We start from the raw sequence: 15680 nt of genomic DNA, 5'->3' as shown, positions 1-15680 counted from the left end.
CCATCCCTGTGGCTGCTGCCTGCCACACTGACCCAGTCGGCAGACCTCTGGGATGGTGTGACCCAACCCCTGCCCCTCACCTTCATCCTCTGATACATCCAGAATCTCATCCACAGTCTCTGGGAAGCTCATGCGGTGCTTGTCGCCAACTGGCTGTGGGAGCAGAGCAGAGTCAGAGGAGCCCTTCCCTGCACAGCCCTCTCCTGGTACCCGGGCTGGGCACCCAGCTGCAGACCTGTCCCGGGCTGCTCCCAGCCCCAGCCCTCCTGCCCAGGGTCCTGGTCCCCACACCCAGGGGGGCTCACCGGGATGTCAGTCTCCTCTGTGACGATCTTGAGCACGTCCGTGACGGAAATGTAGCCGAGGCGCTTGGCGATGGCCAGGGGAGTGGTGCCGTTCTGCCACGGGGGAGAGACGGGGTCAGCAGCCACACAGGGGGCCTGGGGAGCTGCCCGGGCTGGTCACAGGGTGAGGAGGGGCGGGTGAGCACCGTACTCACCGTGCTGATCTCGTTGGGAGAGGCTCCGTGCTTCAGCAGCAGCGTCACCACGTCCGTGTGGCCCTGCTGTGCCGCCTGGTGCAGGGGGGTGTAGCCCAGCTGCAGGGGAGGACAGAAGGTGCTGCCATCAGTTCTGGGAACCTGCTGCCCCAGGAATGCCCCCAGGCCTCACACTGTGCTTCATGCCCAGAGCATGAGGGCAGCTGCCTTCCCCATCAACCTGCACGCTGTGGCCCAGGGCAGAAGGGCCCTTGGAGCACAGGATAACTTTGTACCTTAGTCTTGGCATTGACATCAGCTTGGTGCTGCAGCAAAAACTTCACCAGCTTGATGTTTCCATAGTGGCTGGCCACATGCAGCGGGGTGTAGCCCATCTGAAAGACAAGACAAGGTCTCAGCCTCTCCTCAGCAGTGCTTTCTGCCCTTCTGGCTTGGATATGATCATCCCACAGGCAAGCCCCCGTGCATGAGGGATGAGGCACATGTGTGGGGGTTTCCCCAAGAGCCCAAGACCAGGGCAGAGGGCTCACTGCAGACTATGCTGTACCCAGGGGTACAGGGGTGAGCTACGGGAGCAGGTAAGAATCATCCCTCCAGTGAGGTGGGAGGTAGAGGAGGAAGAGTCCCCAGGACACTGGCAAAATGGCAAGAATGCCTGTGAGAGGGAAGCCTCTTGCACAAAGAAAGAGGAAAGCAACTCTCCTCCTGGAGCAGGCCTAGAGGTAGCTCCCTCATGTTTTTCACCACAGCCATGGTCAATTCACTACTTTACCCTGGTCGTTGCATCCACTGTCACTCCATGTTTCACCAGAACATCAGCGACCAGCACATGCCCCTCTTGGGCCACAAGATGGAGAGGAGTCAGGCCACTCTGCAGAGAGAGGAGGTCTCAGCACAGTGGCAGTGCCATCACTGCAGCTCCACCAGCAGAGACTCTGTCAGGTCTCCAGCCTGGCAAACTGACTGGCACTGTGCTGCTGGCCATGGCACTGCTCCCCGAGCACAGGGGGGCACAGGGGCCTGGCCAGCACCCAGTCTGCTGCTCTCTGCTGGCCTGTTCACCCCCAGCCTGGCAGCAGGTGCTGGGACAACTCACCTTGTTGCCGAGGTCGCCGTTGGCTTGTTTGGAGAAAAGCAGGGCCACCATGTCTGCGTACCCCTCCTGGGCAGCCAGGTGCAGGGGGGTGACTCCCTGCACGGACTCGGCGTTCGCAGAGGCCCCGTACTGCAGCAGGCTGCTGGCCACCTCCAGCTGGTTCTGCTTGGCAGCGATGTGCAGGGGGGTGTACCCATTCTGGGGGAGAGAGGCTCCTTGCAGTGCTCAGCCCCGCCGAGCAGAGCAGCAGGGACAGGAGGTGCCACCCCTGCCTGCAGGCCAGGTCTGCCCTTCCTAGTTGCCCCTGAAGCTCAGGGATGCTCCCAGACCATCTTCCTGACAGCAACTAGCCCTGACACTGAGGTCAATCCCACTCTTCCAGCCAAGGCAGCAGGGGGGTGTCAAAGACCATCTTCGTCAGATTCAGCCGCTATGGGCTGTCCTGGAGCTTTCCACACAGGAATTTCTGCAGCAGCAGCCTCTGGGAGCTTTGAGAGGCCGGGGCAGACAGACACCTCCTGGAACGTGCCTGGCTAAGGAGCGGAGCTCAACTCCCAGTGCACAGCATTAGTATTCAGGCAGAGACTGCAGGGCCCTGAGTGCTGCCCCTGTGCCACGCTGCAGGAGCAGAGCAGCTGGCACACACCCGCCGCCCAGGGTGACGCGCAGGCTGCTGGTGACGCAGAGCGGCGGGGCTGGCACCGGTACCGGCTGCTCCCGGTGCCTGCCCAGCACGTCTGCCGGCAGCCTGCGCAGGGGAGGGGAGAGTGCCAGATGGGCAGGGCTGGCACCAGCAGCCACTTGGCTGTTTTCAGGACGCAGCTTCTGCAAACAACACAGAGAGCGGGGCGACTGCTGCTCTGCTCTGTGGGGAGATGCTCCCCACGCTCAGGCAGAGAGGGGCGACTCTCACAAGCTCGTGGGTTTTCTGACTCACTGCTTCGTAGCTGCATGAAAACATTTGTGTGTGGTTCCCCAAACTGCCAGAACGCAGTGCTGCTCTGCAGGACTTGCCATGGAAACACGCTCCCCACACAGCAGTCACCACGCTGCCAGCAGGGACCACCCCTGACACAGCCTATCTGCTGGAACGGGACCATTGCCTGGCACCCTGCCTGCCCCTCGTGTGCTGCGAGCACAGGCAGCATGAGCAGCAGGCGTGGAGAGAGGCTGGTGGGGATTGGTGCCTTGTGCATTCCCTGAGTGCCAGGGCTGAGGGGCAGTGCTGGCCGCAGACTGGTGGGCACTGAACGCACAACAACACCTCCCACGCCCCCAGGGATACCCAGCCCGAACTCACCCAGGCTGAGTTGTGTGGGGAGCTCCCCTTGGGAAGCAGCAGTTTGACAATCTCCAGGTTGTTGTGGTGCACAGCCACATGCAGCGGGGTCAGGCCATTCTGCAGAGGAGGAGAGGGTACAGGTAAGATAGAACCTCTCCCCATACTGCTCCACTCCTCCCACAGCTGCAGAAGCAGCACTCACCTTCCCTGCTGCATTGGGGTGAGCATCGTGTGCCAGCAGCAATTCTGCCACATCCACCTTCCCATACTTGGCTGCAACGTGGAGAGGGGTAAATCCTTTCTGAGGAGAAAGGCAGCCCATCACAGGGTGGCAGAGATGAAGAGAGTGCTAGCACATGCTGTGACACAGGAGGAGGCTGCCCCTCCTGCAACAGGGACACTGTGCCACCAGCCTGCCCAGCCTTGGCCCAGCCGGGTGACACCTTCCACAGCCGTGGACTCAGTGGCCTACCTTGGTCATGCAGGTCTGCAAGGCCCCCTTCTCCAGCAGGGCCAGGGCCGTGTCCATGTGCCCCTCCCTGGCAGTGATGTGCAGGGGCGTGTGCCCTGCCGTGGTGGCCAGGTTGGGGTTGGCATTGTTGTCCAGCAGCAGTCTGACCATGCCCGTGTGGCCGATGCGGGCAGCACAGTGCAGGGGGGTCTGGTCGTCCTGCAAGGGAGGCAAAACAGCTGGAGCAGTCCCTTCTTGCCATGCCAAAGGGGTCCCAGCCCTGCACAGCCCCTGGCAGGCTGGACTCTGGCCACGTGAGAGCAAAGAAACAAGCACTAGCTGTTCCCAGAGCTGACTATCACACAGGTTCTCTGTACCTACCTTGGCCTTGGCATTGGCCTTGGCTTTGTTCTGCAGCAGGTACTTTGCCACATCCGTGTGCCCAGCTCTGGCTGCCATGTGTAGGGGTGTCTCCACTTTCTGCACCAAGGACAGGATAAAGTGGTGAGGCTGAAGGAGGGGTTATGCCTTCCTGCATTCATTCCTCTGCTCTGAGCAGAGGAGGGCAGTGCCTGCAACCTTGTCTGGCCCACACTAGTTCCTCCTGCCAGCACAAAGCAGAGGGCACCAGGGACTGCTCAGGTGAACAGAGGGTGCAGGACCTGAGCAATTCTCACATCCTGCCGACCCCCAACATGCTGGGCTCCCAAAGCTCCAGCCAGGGTGGGTACTCACCACGTTGGACACGTTAGGAGAGGCTCCACGCTGCAGCAGGGTCTTGACGATGGGCAGGTGCCCCATGAAGGCAGCCACATGCAGGGGGGTCAGGCCAGACTGTAAAGAGAAAGGGGCCAAGAGCCAAGATGGGACTGATGGCCTTGCCAACATCTCTTCCTGCCCCTTTCTCCCTCTCCCCAGGGCACATTCCAGCACAGAGGCAAAATCTGAGTCCCTGGCCTGCTCCAGGAACCTGGCAGGTGAGTGCAGGGGGAATGCAGAGGGCTGCTGTCTCCCCTGCAGGGAGATGCTGCCAGGCTCAGCAGGTCCTGAGCTGCAAAGAGCTCCCAGAAAGGTTCCTGGGGAGCGGCAGAGGGAGCAGGGCAATCCCATCCTGGGCTCACACCCACCTCTGTGACAGCATCAATGGAGGCGCCCGTCTTCAGCAGCAGCTCCATCACACGGATGTGGTTCTTCTTGCAGGCGATGTGGAGGGGCGTGAAGCCGTTCTGCAGACAGACAGACAGACAGACAGACAATCAGTCACTCACAGGAACACCTCCCTCTCTCCCCTGGCCCAGCCCCGCCCGCCTCCCTCGCTCACCAGGGCTCTGGAGTTGGGCTTGGCCCCCTTCTCCACCAGCAGCTTGGCCACGCGGTGGTGGCCGCAGTGGGCAGCCACGTGCAGCGGCGTCAGGTGGTCGAGGGTGATGTCGTCGATGTCGGCGCTGTACTGCAGCAGCAGCCGCACGCAGTCCAGGTGGTCGCCCTGCGCTGCCATGTGCATCGGGGACAGCCCGTTCTGCCCCGGGGAGCGGCACCTCAGGCTGGGCCGGGAGGGGCACCGGGCACCCCACCCGCACCCCCGGCCACAGCTCTGGGGCAGGACAGACAGCCTGTTCCCAGGGGGCTGCCAGAGAGGAGCCCTGAGATCCCCCACTGCCCCAGAGAGGAGCCCTGAGATCCCTCACTGCCTTACTGGGAACAATGCTGGGTGCAGTCAGGGCCTGAAGGGCTGCTGTCCCCAGGCCATCCCCTTCTCAGGGCTGGTCCCTTCAAAGCATGAAGCCCTCAGGCAAAGGACTCAGGCTAGAGCCAAGTAGGTCAGGAAGCTCCTTATCCCTCTGCCCCAACCCACCATGGGTGCCATCCAGCAACTGTGCACAGCTCGTTACCCCCCTGTGCTGCCCTGGGAGCTGGCACCAAGCACAGCCCCACTGAGTCTCATGGCTACCTTAGTTTTGGCTTGAATGGGAGCCCCGTGGTCCAGGAGGATCTCTGCAATTCTCACGTGCCCGTTGCGTGCTGCACAGTGCAGAGGGGTCAGCTCATCCTGGGGAGAGAGGAGGGTTCGAGGGCTCAGTATGGCACGGAAGGGCAGGGTTTCCTCAGGCAGAGGAGTAAGAGGGACTTTCAACCTGTTTGCAAAATAAGGCAAAACCGAGTCTGCCCTCAGCCCCAGGCACACCCTTGCAGCCATGAAGCTCCGTGGCTCCTCTCACCTCTACAGGTGCCAGCAAAAAACCTGGTCCATCCCCTTAGTGCACCAGGCACCCTCCCTCACAGCCCCAGCAAGAGGTTTGCAGGGCATAAGGAGCTCAGGGAGGGACATGGCCTGTGTCCAGACGGGCCGTGCTCAGAGCTGCTCTCACCTTGGTCCTCGTCTCGATCTGGGCCCCGCGGTCCAGCAGCAGCCGCACCATGATGATGTTGCCCCGGCGGGAGGCAATGTGCAGGGGAGTGATCCCGTTCTGTCAGCAAGAGCAGCAGTCTGTTAGAGGAGCAGCCCCTTCTCTCTCAAGGAGGCAAGGGGTGAGCAAAGCAGAGCCCCAGCAGCTTCCCCCCCTGCCCTCACCTGGGGGGTGAAGTTGACGCTGGCTCCGCGGTTCAGCAGTAACTGGGCCACGCTGAGGTTCTCGTAGTGGGCTGCAATGTGCAAGGGGGTGAATCCAGTCTAGGGGAAAGAAGGAGGGATCAGCCCAGCCAGACAAATGCTCCCTGCTGAAAGGATGGACACACACAGCATACCAAGCTGCTGTTCTCCCTGGGGGCGTGGGGAAGCTCCCAGAGGCAGGACGGGAAGGGCACACACCTTGGAGAGCACGTCGGCGTTGGGGTCGTTCTGCAGCAGCACAGCCGCCGTGCGAGTGTCGTCGTTGCGGGCTGCGATGTGCAGGGCGGGCAGGCGGACCTTCCCCTTCGTCCCATAGTTAATGAGGTGAGCGACCACGTTCTCGTGGCCTTGCTGCAGAGCCACAGCCAGTGGCGTGAAGCCGTCCTGCCAAGGAGACCAGGTAAGAGGGGGAGAGCCAAGGAGCCATGGCAGAACCTGGAACACCCCACAGCAGCCCCCCCCCAAGCAGGGCCATAGGCTCCCCACCAAGGATCTCACCTCTGTGGCTACATTCTGGTTGGCTCCGTTTTCCAGCAAGAACTTCACAACTTCCAGGTGGTTCTCCTGCGCTGCCATGTAGAGAGGTGTGAAGCCTTTCTGCAAACACAGGGCCATGCACATCAACACAACTCTTCCTCGAGTTTCTCGAGTTCCCTGCAGACCTACACCCCATCAGCACCCACACCCCCAGCTCAGTGAACTGGGGCAAAACCATCCCAAGTGTGGGTGTGAAAAAGCAAAAAAACGTGGTGACGGTGAAGCAATCCCGGAGCTGGAGCCCAGGGCTCCACACATCCAGGAAAAAAAGGACTGCTGAAGTGCCCACGCTGGGCACAGTTCCCACCACGAGGACACCACCATCACACACTGGGTGTCTTTCCCATTCCAGACCAGGTGACCCTACCTGTGACTGTGCGTTGACGTTGGCCCCATAGTTCACCAGCTCCCGGACCACGTCCTGTTGTCCAGCCAAGGCAGCGATGTGCAGGGCTGTGTTCCCCTTCTAAAAGACACCACAGGGCAGTGCTCAGGGGCTGAAGCAGCCCAGGATGCCAAGGAAAGACAGGCCTGACATGTGCTAACGGGCATGCAAACAGGGCAGCTGGCCAAGAAAGCCTGTGGGGGCCGTGCAGCCCTCACTCCATGTCCCATCCCTGCCATAGATCAGCCGTCCACCCTTCCCATGTGCTGGCCAGGCAAGAGAGTGACTTCATCTCTCCCATGCAGTTACTGGCAGTAAAAGCTGTATGCACTGTCAGGTGCTGTGCATGTCCAGCACCGAGAGATGAGCAGGGTAGGCAGGACGGGGGAGCTGAACTGGCAGTCTCCAGGCAAAGCTGCAGAGTGTGCCCTGGTAGCCAAGGCACCCCAGCAGACTTAAAGGATGATGAGCAGGCTGGAAAATGCAGACACAGGCTCTGCCTTTGGGTGGTGAGGCAGAATGCCAGACTCTGCTCCATGTCCTGAACCCTGTGAGAGCAGCAGGGAGGTGGCAAGCGAGGCCTCCTCCTGTTCTCAGCCCTTCAGGCGGTGCTGGAGACTGTTCACTTGTCAGCCCTGCTTGCCTGTGCCACTGTCTCACCTGTCACCAAGCAAGAACCACACCCCGTGGTGATGCACGAGACAACAGGACGTTATTTATGGAGCACCAGAGCTCTCCAGGCTTGTGACAACGGTGCTGAGGCCACCTCAGTGCTGCAGCAGGCGGGGAGGGCTGACCTGAGCCAGCAGCCCGTGCTGGGGGAGCTGTTAGACAGCACTGGCGCATGTTGTGGTTTATGTTACTCCCCTCTCAAGGGAAGTGGCCCCCACAGGGGAGAGGCCAGACTGCCTTGTCCTTACCTTGGTCGTTGTCTCCAAAACAATCTCCTTGTGCAGCAGCTCCACCACCATTTTCACGTGGCCCTCCTTGGAGGCCAAGTGCAAGGCATTGAGCCCGTTCTGGAGGGAGCAAAGGTGGGAGAAGGGAATTAGTCACCATCTGGGGCTGGGGCTCTCTAGGGAGCCTCCTACTCTGAGCTCCTGTGCAGACACGACTGCAGGCATTTGGACACCCACTTCCCAGGTAACAAAAGGGCTGGGATATTTGCTGGAAAAGAGGCTAAATACCCGCAAATGCCACTTTTTCTCCTTGTCCCTCACTTCTGCCAGGTGGATGCACTAGGTTTACTCACCCCTACGCAGTGTTGTCACATGGCAGAGTTCCTGCCCAAGTACTCCACCTCCCAACCATCTGTTTGGACTCCTGACTGGAATGTCAGTTCACAGAAATGCTTCATCCTCTGAATATAGGTAGGGGAGCATAAAATGCTCAAGGAGGCTCCAGTTCCAGCCCTCAATACTTCAGTTAAAATCAGAACAGCTTCAAGAGCGTTGCCAGACTGGAAAAGGCTTTTCCACCCTCCCTCACTCTAAGCACCAGTTGTCCGGGACCATGGTTGAAGAGTTACAGATTCTTTTGCTCAACTCTGGTTACAGCAATAAAAACAAAAACCCCCAGGCTTCCTCAGCATACCAGCCCCAAGTGTTCCCTCAAGCCTCAAGCACAGAAGGCCTGCTTCCAAGGGGAAATGAAGTGGGAGTGCTGCAACACCCACAGAACAGTGTCACTGAAGGGAAATACTCCCCAACCAGGTCTGGCTACACTGAGTCCATCTTCTCTGACCGAGCCCAGCTTCTCTGATGAAGACACACCTACACAACCCCTTACAAATGATCACTGGCACCCTTGCCTCACCAGGGATAAGTGGACACAGACATGCAGGCTTTTTCTTGGTAACCAACACCTGGAGTGCAAGACCACAGCTGCCCAGCTGCTCTCCTCAGCCCATGTGCCCTTTTACGCAAAGGATTCACAAATCACCTTTTGAATGCTGAAAACCTGTGACAAATCATTATTCTCTGTCCTAACAGCAATAAGTGCAACGTCTGCAGAAGACTGTTTCCATTGGTATTTCTGCTCCAGGAGCAATACAGGCTGTTTTGCACATTTGCTTTGGCTTGACAGCTCATCTGACCCAAAACCGCCACAGGATGTGCGTAATTTGAAAGGTGCTGTGTTTTCCTCACCCAGTGCTGCAAACACTTCCCAGAAATCCCAGTCACGGGCTGTCAGTGCGACAGATGCAGCCCTACAGGAAAACACAGACTTTGCATTCGGCCTGTCCCAAAGCAGGGCCCTGCCCTGGACTGTCCATCAGGGCTGGCCACCCCAACGAGGACCATCTCCGGGCACCCACGTGCCAGCACAGCACTGTTCCCTGCTGGTGAGAGTCCTGGCAGCAAGGTGCACTCATCCTCAGGCCTCCAGCTCCTCGTGGGTGAGATGGGAGCATGCTGGGGTTTGAAACACGAGAGGTGGATGATGAAGATGCAGATGGCAGCGATGGAGGGGATGAAGATCAGATGGCATGTCAAGGTCTCTACACTTGAGCAAGAATACAGGGCCTGTGGGATAGGTCTGACCACATATATCCCTCTTTATTCTATACAGGACATGTGAGGTTGGACCTTTCCCACAGGTCTGATATTCCTCAGAAGGAAACCCCAAAGTGCCATCTAACCTCTGGGAGATGGCAGGAACCAGTGCAAAGGCATCACTGAGAGAAGTGCCTCATACTGCTGCGGCCACTCAGTGCCCATCAAAGTGTTAATCTCCTCACCAGCACTGGAAATCTGGCTGGAGACAGGACTTGAAGCTGGTCAGTGGAGACAGCTGATGACTGACCATCTCTCTGGGTGAGGAAGAAGTTCAAAGCCACCACCTTTAGCTTGTGGCTGGGTCACCCTGCTGTAGTTCTTTGCAGAGCCCTCTCCAGAACCACATATTCCCAGAGTGTTACAAGACCAGTGCACATAGAAATCCTCCCTCTGCTCTTGGGCTTGCTATTGGAAATGAGGGAACATCCGTGGTGGGCTCTGCCTGTGCCTGGGGGAGCCTGTCCCCAGTGACTACACTGGCCACCACGGCACACAAACCACAGGTCTGAACTTCACCTGGTTTGGAGACTGGATAATGGAGCAGGTGAAGGTGCCTTTGTGCTGAGTCAGCCTCCCCAGCACCACCCCTGCTCCCGAGGGAGCCTGTCTGCTCCCCCTGCTCAGGCCAAGCCCCCTGAGTCTGTCCCTGCCCCAGTTCGGGCTCAGCCACTTGCATTTGGCAGCTCCACAGATACAAAATGTTCTGACAGTGATGAGCAAACAGCTCCTCGGTGCCTGCAGCTCTTTGTTCCTGTGCAGACCTGTCTCTGCTCTGGACGGGCAGGGCTCCTCCTACCCGATACCTCCCAAAACACCACGGCTGGCGTTTTGCAAACATCCCCTGCTTGTGATCAGCTGCAGCTTCTGGGAGTCTGAAAGCCTGAGAACTGCAGGCAAGGGGAATATTCCCCAAGAGCCACTCCTGTGATGTTCCAGCCCCTGTGCTACTCTTCATAGCTACCTGCTCTGCCCTCTGAGAAGCAGCTGAGCCCCTTCCAGATGTCCCAGTTGCTTGTCACACTAAAGGAACCCTCTCTGCTTACCTGTTAATGCCCTTTGCAAGTACATGCAGGCGCCCCAGATCTTTATAGCTATTGCTGCCCTCCTGGCCCCAAAAGACAACTGCTTCAGATCTGCCTCCTGATCAGCCACATTTTCACATGAACTGGAGATGGTACCAGAAGCCCCGTGGGTTTCACCTACCTGGTTACAGGTGTTAATATCTACCCCATTCCTGAGGTGATCCAAGGCTTTGTCCAGATTCCCGGATCTTGCAGCTCTCAAGAAACTGGTTGCAGCATCGGCCTTGGGGACAAAAAGAAAAAGCATGAAACTCAGGGTCCTGCTGTTCTCCCCCACCACCAACACTGGGTCAGCTCTTGGCTCAGCTGCAGAGAACATAACTACAGAGACCAGGCAGAAAAGGCAGAGACCAAGGAGGTCACAATGGGAACTGCTGGGACAGACTGAGGTGCCCCAAATCAGACAGGAAGAAGGAGGGCTGGGACCTGGACTTAAAGTGAAGAGCATCCAGATGACAGGGCAGGAGGTCTGCAGCTCCTCACAGCACTGTGGGAATGATAGAGAGGGAGGTCCTGCCACCATGGCAGCCCCCCTTGGCCCAGGAAACCCCTCTGTGTCCAGGCTGAGGGGCTGCAGCGATGGAGCTGTGATGAGCCCACCCCTACCCTCCTCCAGCAGCCGCCGGGTAACCACACCAGGTACCAGCACCAGGGACAACAGCCCCAGCTGAGAACCCTGCAGCTGTGAAAGTCAAAGCTCTCTTTTCTGACAGTGCCTCCCTGCACTGCTACACCACAGCCAGCCCAGGCAAGGCACAGCAGCACTTGGAGCAACACCACTGAGCAGGGTGAGGCAGCAAATGAAGACAATGGCATGGCTCACCAGAAGCTGGAGAACAGGGTGGAAATGCAGTGATGTGAGTCTGTGAGTCTGTGACCTTGGACTGGTAACTCCAAGCTGGTACCTGCCTGCTCAGGCCAGCCCAAAGGTCTCTCTGCAGCCAAGAGCCATGAGACATCCATGGCAGGGGCACAGGACACATTCCTCTGTCCTTGGCTCCAAAAGAAAAACCAGAAGCCCTCTTGTACCACTCACGTTGGGACCGACCAAGGGACCTCCTGTGCTAGGAGAGCCTCCATCCTGCCACCCCAGAACATCCTGTAGTGCCCACAGCCTGGTTGAAGAAGAGCACCCAGGATTAGGAAGCTCCTGGACAGGAGCTGGGAGCAACACAGCCAAGACAAAAGCCCTGGAGGCAGACCTAGGGAGGATGATGCACCACACGGGTTCAGGCTCCTCTCTTCCCTTCTCTTTACAGTCTCAGACATCTGAACTGGGACTTTGGAGCAGCACAACTCAAATGCCTTCTGCTCTCCTCCCTCTGCCTCCCCAGCTCATCCTTTCTGCCTGACCCTCCTACCCCAGAGAAATGCAGCCGTGCCCTGGGCCCAGCGGGACCCTGCTGTCCCCTGCAGACAGAACCACCACGGACAGGGTGCCCTGCTGGGCCGGGCACAGAGCTCAGCCTGGGCTCCCACCACAGTGGAGGGTGCCATGGGGGCAGGTGGCAGGACCACCGTGCCCCGTCCTGGTGCCAGGGGAGCACGTGCTGGTCCGTGACCTCCTGCCCAGCTGGCTCCACTCGCTGCTGCCTCGGAGGAGGGCCCATCCATCAGGGCAGAGCCCTCGGATTCATGATGGAGCCGTGGCTCTGGGGGGTGTGTGAGCACAGGGGAGGCAGAACACGGCCCCTCGGTGCTCTGCCCACGCGGGAGGATCGGCTGCCAGAGGCAGGAGGCAGCAGCAGCAGCAGCAGCAGTGCTGTGCTCAGGAGTGCACACTGACACCCTGAGCCCTGTGTGCTGTCTGGGGTCCAGTGAGGAAACACTGACAGCTTCAAGCAACAGGCTGAATGCAAAGAGCTTTTCCAATGCAGACCCTGCTGGCAGTCTCTGTGTCTCGGGTCGGGATCGAGGACAAGGCAGCACCTCAGCTGTGCCCCAGCACGCCAGCACAGCACAGAGCTCTGACAGCAAACCCCATGGAAAACCAAAGCACAGCTCAGCCAGGCTCTGCCCCCGTGGGACACACATGGAGCTCTGAAGATTAAAATGGCAAAACTCTACATGGTCCAGCAGCAAAGGGGCTCCTGAAGCCCCAGCATGCCCAGCAGCAGAGACTACGAGCAGAAAGCAAGCAGAAAAGCAAAGCAGAGGTCTCTGTGGGCATGAAGGAGAAGTGCATTGTATACTCACAGCCACGTCTGGACCAGACCTGCCCTTTCGTGCTGCCATAGCCCAGCACTTCGGCTGAAACCTGAGCCCGGTGTCCCCTCTCTCCCTCCTTGGTTATCTACTCCCCAGCTTTGAGAGAGCCAGTAAGTTACATTGCATTCTATCTAAAAATACAGGCTCCGTCCTCTCTCCAACGCAGACCCTGAAGGGATCGCCAACTGCTAATGGAATTTGTTCATTTTCTCTCCATTATTGTGTCAGACAGGATATTTAATACCAAGCTGCCTCCGGAAAGCAAATGACTGCTGCCAAGCGCAGGGAGTGGGTCAGAGCTGCAGGTACCACCTTGGGAACAGCAGAGGAAAAGCAGCCCCACAGCCATGCCCAGGAGCCCAGCATCCCACAGGTAACTCCTGCCACAGAGAAGAGGGCTTGCAGTTCCCTCCTGACCCCCTGGGTGCTGGGGCCCGGGTCTGGGAGAACGTGCCAAGCCTGGAGTGAGTCAGAGGTGCTGCCTTTGGCTCCCTGTGCTCAGCACGTACCTTCAGAGGCGCACAGGGAGATGCAGGGCACCAGACACCAGCAGTCACACCACACATGCCGCCAGAGAAGATGGGATAGCTCAGCTCAAATGGGACAAGCAGAGGAAATGGATCCACAGTCATATTGTCCTTCTGATGCCAGGCTGCTCAGTGGGACTGGCTGCCTATTGCTTGGGGCAGTTCCCTCCCCAGGGAACGGGAGCAGAGCTGGGCCACTGCCCCCTCCCAAACTGCAGCACGAGGGAGCAGCGACAGCAAGAACTGCAGAGACCCCATGGACACAAGGAGTGTGCACATCGAGAAGATACACACACAACACCCCAGCCAGCACCACCCCAACACACCCAGACAGAAACACATTGTCCAGCCACCCCCCCTGACAAGCACAAAGTGCAGCCCAGCCCTGCCCCGTGCACACACAGTCACCCCCACCCGTGTGCCCCAGGACACACAGCAACTGCCTCCAGGTGCAGAAACTGCCCCTGCTGCTTCTCCTTTATTGGAGTTTGCAGAGTTTCTTTCCAGTCTGCTTCGCCTTCCGAGCAATTTTCCAGGAAGGAGCTACTCCAGAGGAGAAAATAAACTGCCCCACTTGCCATTGAGTACCTCCTGCACTCTCACTAAATCCTAAATTTAATCTGCTAAAGCCTATACACAGGCGTCATGCTCCACAGACTTGTGGCCATCCAAGCTGTGATGTGTCAGGAGGCTGCTGCCAGCAATTCCGCAAGAAAGAAGCCTCTGATCTGGACTTTGATAAGTGCTCCAAGACCTTCTAAAGTCAAAAACATAGCACAGCACATCAGACTGTGCTTCTATTCTCCTTCCTTTTCTTTTCTTCAGGAAAAACCTCCCCTTGCCTGCTGACAATATAAATTTTTCCCTTTCCCTCTGCCCTGGTTTCAGTTAGGACAGAGTTAATGTCCTCCTGCTCTCACAACATTGATGCCACTGGCCCCTTCACCCCAACAGGAGAAGCCTGGAACTGCCTGAGCCCTTTGCATCGGAGCCATGGCCAAGGCAATAAGCAGAGGGGAAGTTCTGCCAAACCAGAGGCTCAGGCTGGGTTTCAAGGGCTGCAGTCAGAGGTTCAGTAAGCCTGCTGTGTCTCCTGCTCTTATCTCTTTGGCAGTGCCTGCTCTCACTCCCACCAGCTCCTGCTGCCCATCACTGATAACGGGAGGGAGGGTCTCAGCATTGCCTCCTCCTGTGAGAGTTGGCCACACTTGGCAGGAGCCCACTCTGTACAAGCTGCTAAATGCTGTAAGTCGATGATTTCCAAGTGCAAACGAGTTCAGGGGCTTGTGCTGATCTCACCGTGTTTTCTGGGACACAAAGGCAGCAAGGAGCAGGTCTCCACACTGTTCCAGCCTGGCAAAAGGCACATGTGCACCCTGCTGCACTGCCCTCCTTACCCTGGGTGCCCACTCATCTCTTCAGCTGGGCTGGCAGGGGCTCGTGGGCAGTGGCAGAGGGGGCCCAGCACGGACACACCTCGGGCTGGGCAGCACCCGCTCACCCCACAGCCACAGAGCCCCAGGCCTGGCACCCAAGTCATGTGTTGCTGTGGACATCCTGTCTAGATGCTGTGGAAAGCTCCAACTCACGTCTCAGAGGTCATCCAGTTACTTCCAGCTGCTAATGCCAGCCTGCTGGAACCCAGAGCCAGCGCTGCCACCCGGGCAGGGGTGACAAACCTGGCAACAGCCCTTGGCACTGGCTGTGATGGCTCCTTGCTCACGGGGGCTTGAGTCCAACAGTGGGCATGACCCTCACCTTTGAGGCATTGTTTCCAGCAGGCAGCAAAGCCTCTCATCCGTGCAGGGGTTCGCTTTTAGGCAATTGCCCAACCCAGGAATTCCTCCGGAGCCAGAGCTCATTTGGGCCTCCCTCTGCCTTACAGATACCAAGTGCCCAGGTCTGCAGGTGATAACCTCGATCCCTTCTCATCAGATGAGAAGAATTTGTCAGTCCTGGAGACACACTAAAAGACCTGCTAAGATTAAGAGCAGATTACACCTCAGGTCCCTGCAGGAGGATCAGGGAAGGTCAGGAAAATCGAATCAGAGATTCAACTCGAAATGCTCAGAAATGGAAACCACACTGTCCATCTTACAGGAACTTTCTCTCCTATCTGTATTAACAGAAACTGGATGCTCTCAGTGGTCCCTGCAGTGGAAAGAAAACCTACTGGCAGGTTTCTGCCTTCTGAGTAGAAGGCAGCATTCAGCAGAGCACAGCGTCTCCAGAGAGGCCACAGTAGCAAAGCCTCAGGCAGGCAGCCAGCAGAACATGGAGAACAGGCAGATACTGCAAACCCAGATGAAAGAGAAAAGCAAAAGCACGAGGAAAATTCATCTGATGAATGCATCAATCCACGTGCCCAAGTTCTGCTCTCTCATCATCCTCACCTCTGCCACGTGATTTAGCACAGGTCCACAGACCTTGATAGGACTGATGAG

The 15680-nt window shown here is 58.1% G+C and overlaps 1 protein-coding gene across 14 annotated transcripts in view; it reads right to left on the bottom strand.

The window, feature by feature from the left end:
• ANK1 (ankyrin 1) overlaps window positions 1–15680 on the bottom strand; it is a 48920-nt gene that overhangs the window by 14097 nt on the left and 19143 nt on the right. For 12 of the 14 annotated variants that reach the window (XM_017831830.1, XM_017831816.1, XM_017831820.1 and 9 more), the window contains 21 exons: window positions 10623–10724; window positions 7782–7880; window positions 6844–6942; window positions 6438–6536; window positions 6138–6323; window positions 5901–5999; window positions 5698–5796; window positions 5280–5378; window positions 4650–4847; window positions 4456–4554; window positions 4064–4162; window positions 3710–3808; window positions 3350–3547; window positions 3080–3178; window positions 2896–2994; window positions 1596–1793; window positions 1272–1370; window positions 775–873; window positions 500–598; window positions 306–398; window positions 81–153 (listed from right to left, as the gene is read on the bottom strand). In XM_017831830.1, coding sequence (XP_017687319.1) covers window positions 81–153; window positions 306–398; window positions 500–598; window positions 775–873; window positions 1272–1370; window positions 1596–1793; window positions 2896–2994; window positions 3080–3178; window positions 3350–3547; window positions 3710–3808; window positions 4064–4162; window positions 4456–4554; window positions 4650–4847; window positions 5280–5378; window positions 5698–5796; window positions 5901–5999; window positions 6138–6323; window positions 6438–6536; window positions 6844–6942; window positions 7782–7880; window positions 10623–10724 — 2434 coding nt within the window. Of the gene's footprint in view, window positions 1–80; window positions 154–305; window positions 399–499; window positions 599–774; window positions 874–1271; window positions 1371–1595; window positions 1794–2895; window positions 2995–3079; window positions 3179–3349; window positions 3548–3709; window positions 3809–4063; window positions 4163–4455; window positions 4555–4649; window positions 4848–5279; window positions 5379–5697; window positions 5797–5900; window positions 6000–6137; window positions 6324–6437; window positions 6537–6843; window positions 6943–7781; window positions 7881–10622; window positions 10725–12697; window positions 12807–15680 lie in introns of those variants that run through there. The other 2 variants (XM_017831827.1, XM_017831828.1) reach the window with 1 other exon arrangement.

Source organism: Lepidothrix coronata, unplaced genomic scaffold (assembly GCF_001604755.1).
Source record: "Lepidothrix coronata isolate B3197 unplaced genomic scaffold, Lepidothrix_coronata-1.0 Scaffold197, whole genome shotgun sequence".
Classification (NCBI taxonomy): domain Eukaryota; kingdom Metazoa; phylum Chordata; class Aves; order Passeriformes; family Pipridae; genus Lepidothrix; species Lepidothrix coronata.
The sequence above is the reverse complement of the archived record's forward strand: the minus strand, read 5'-3'. Positions and strand labels throughout refer to the sequence as shown.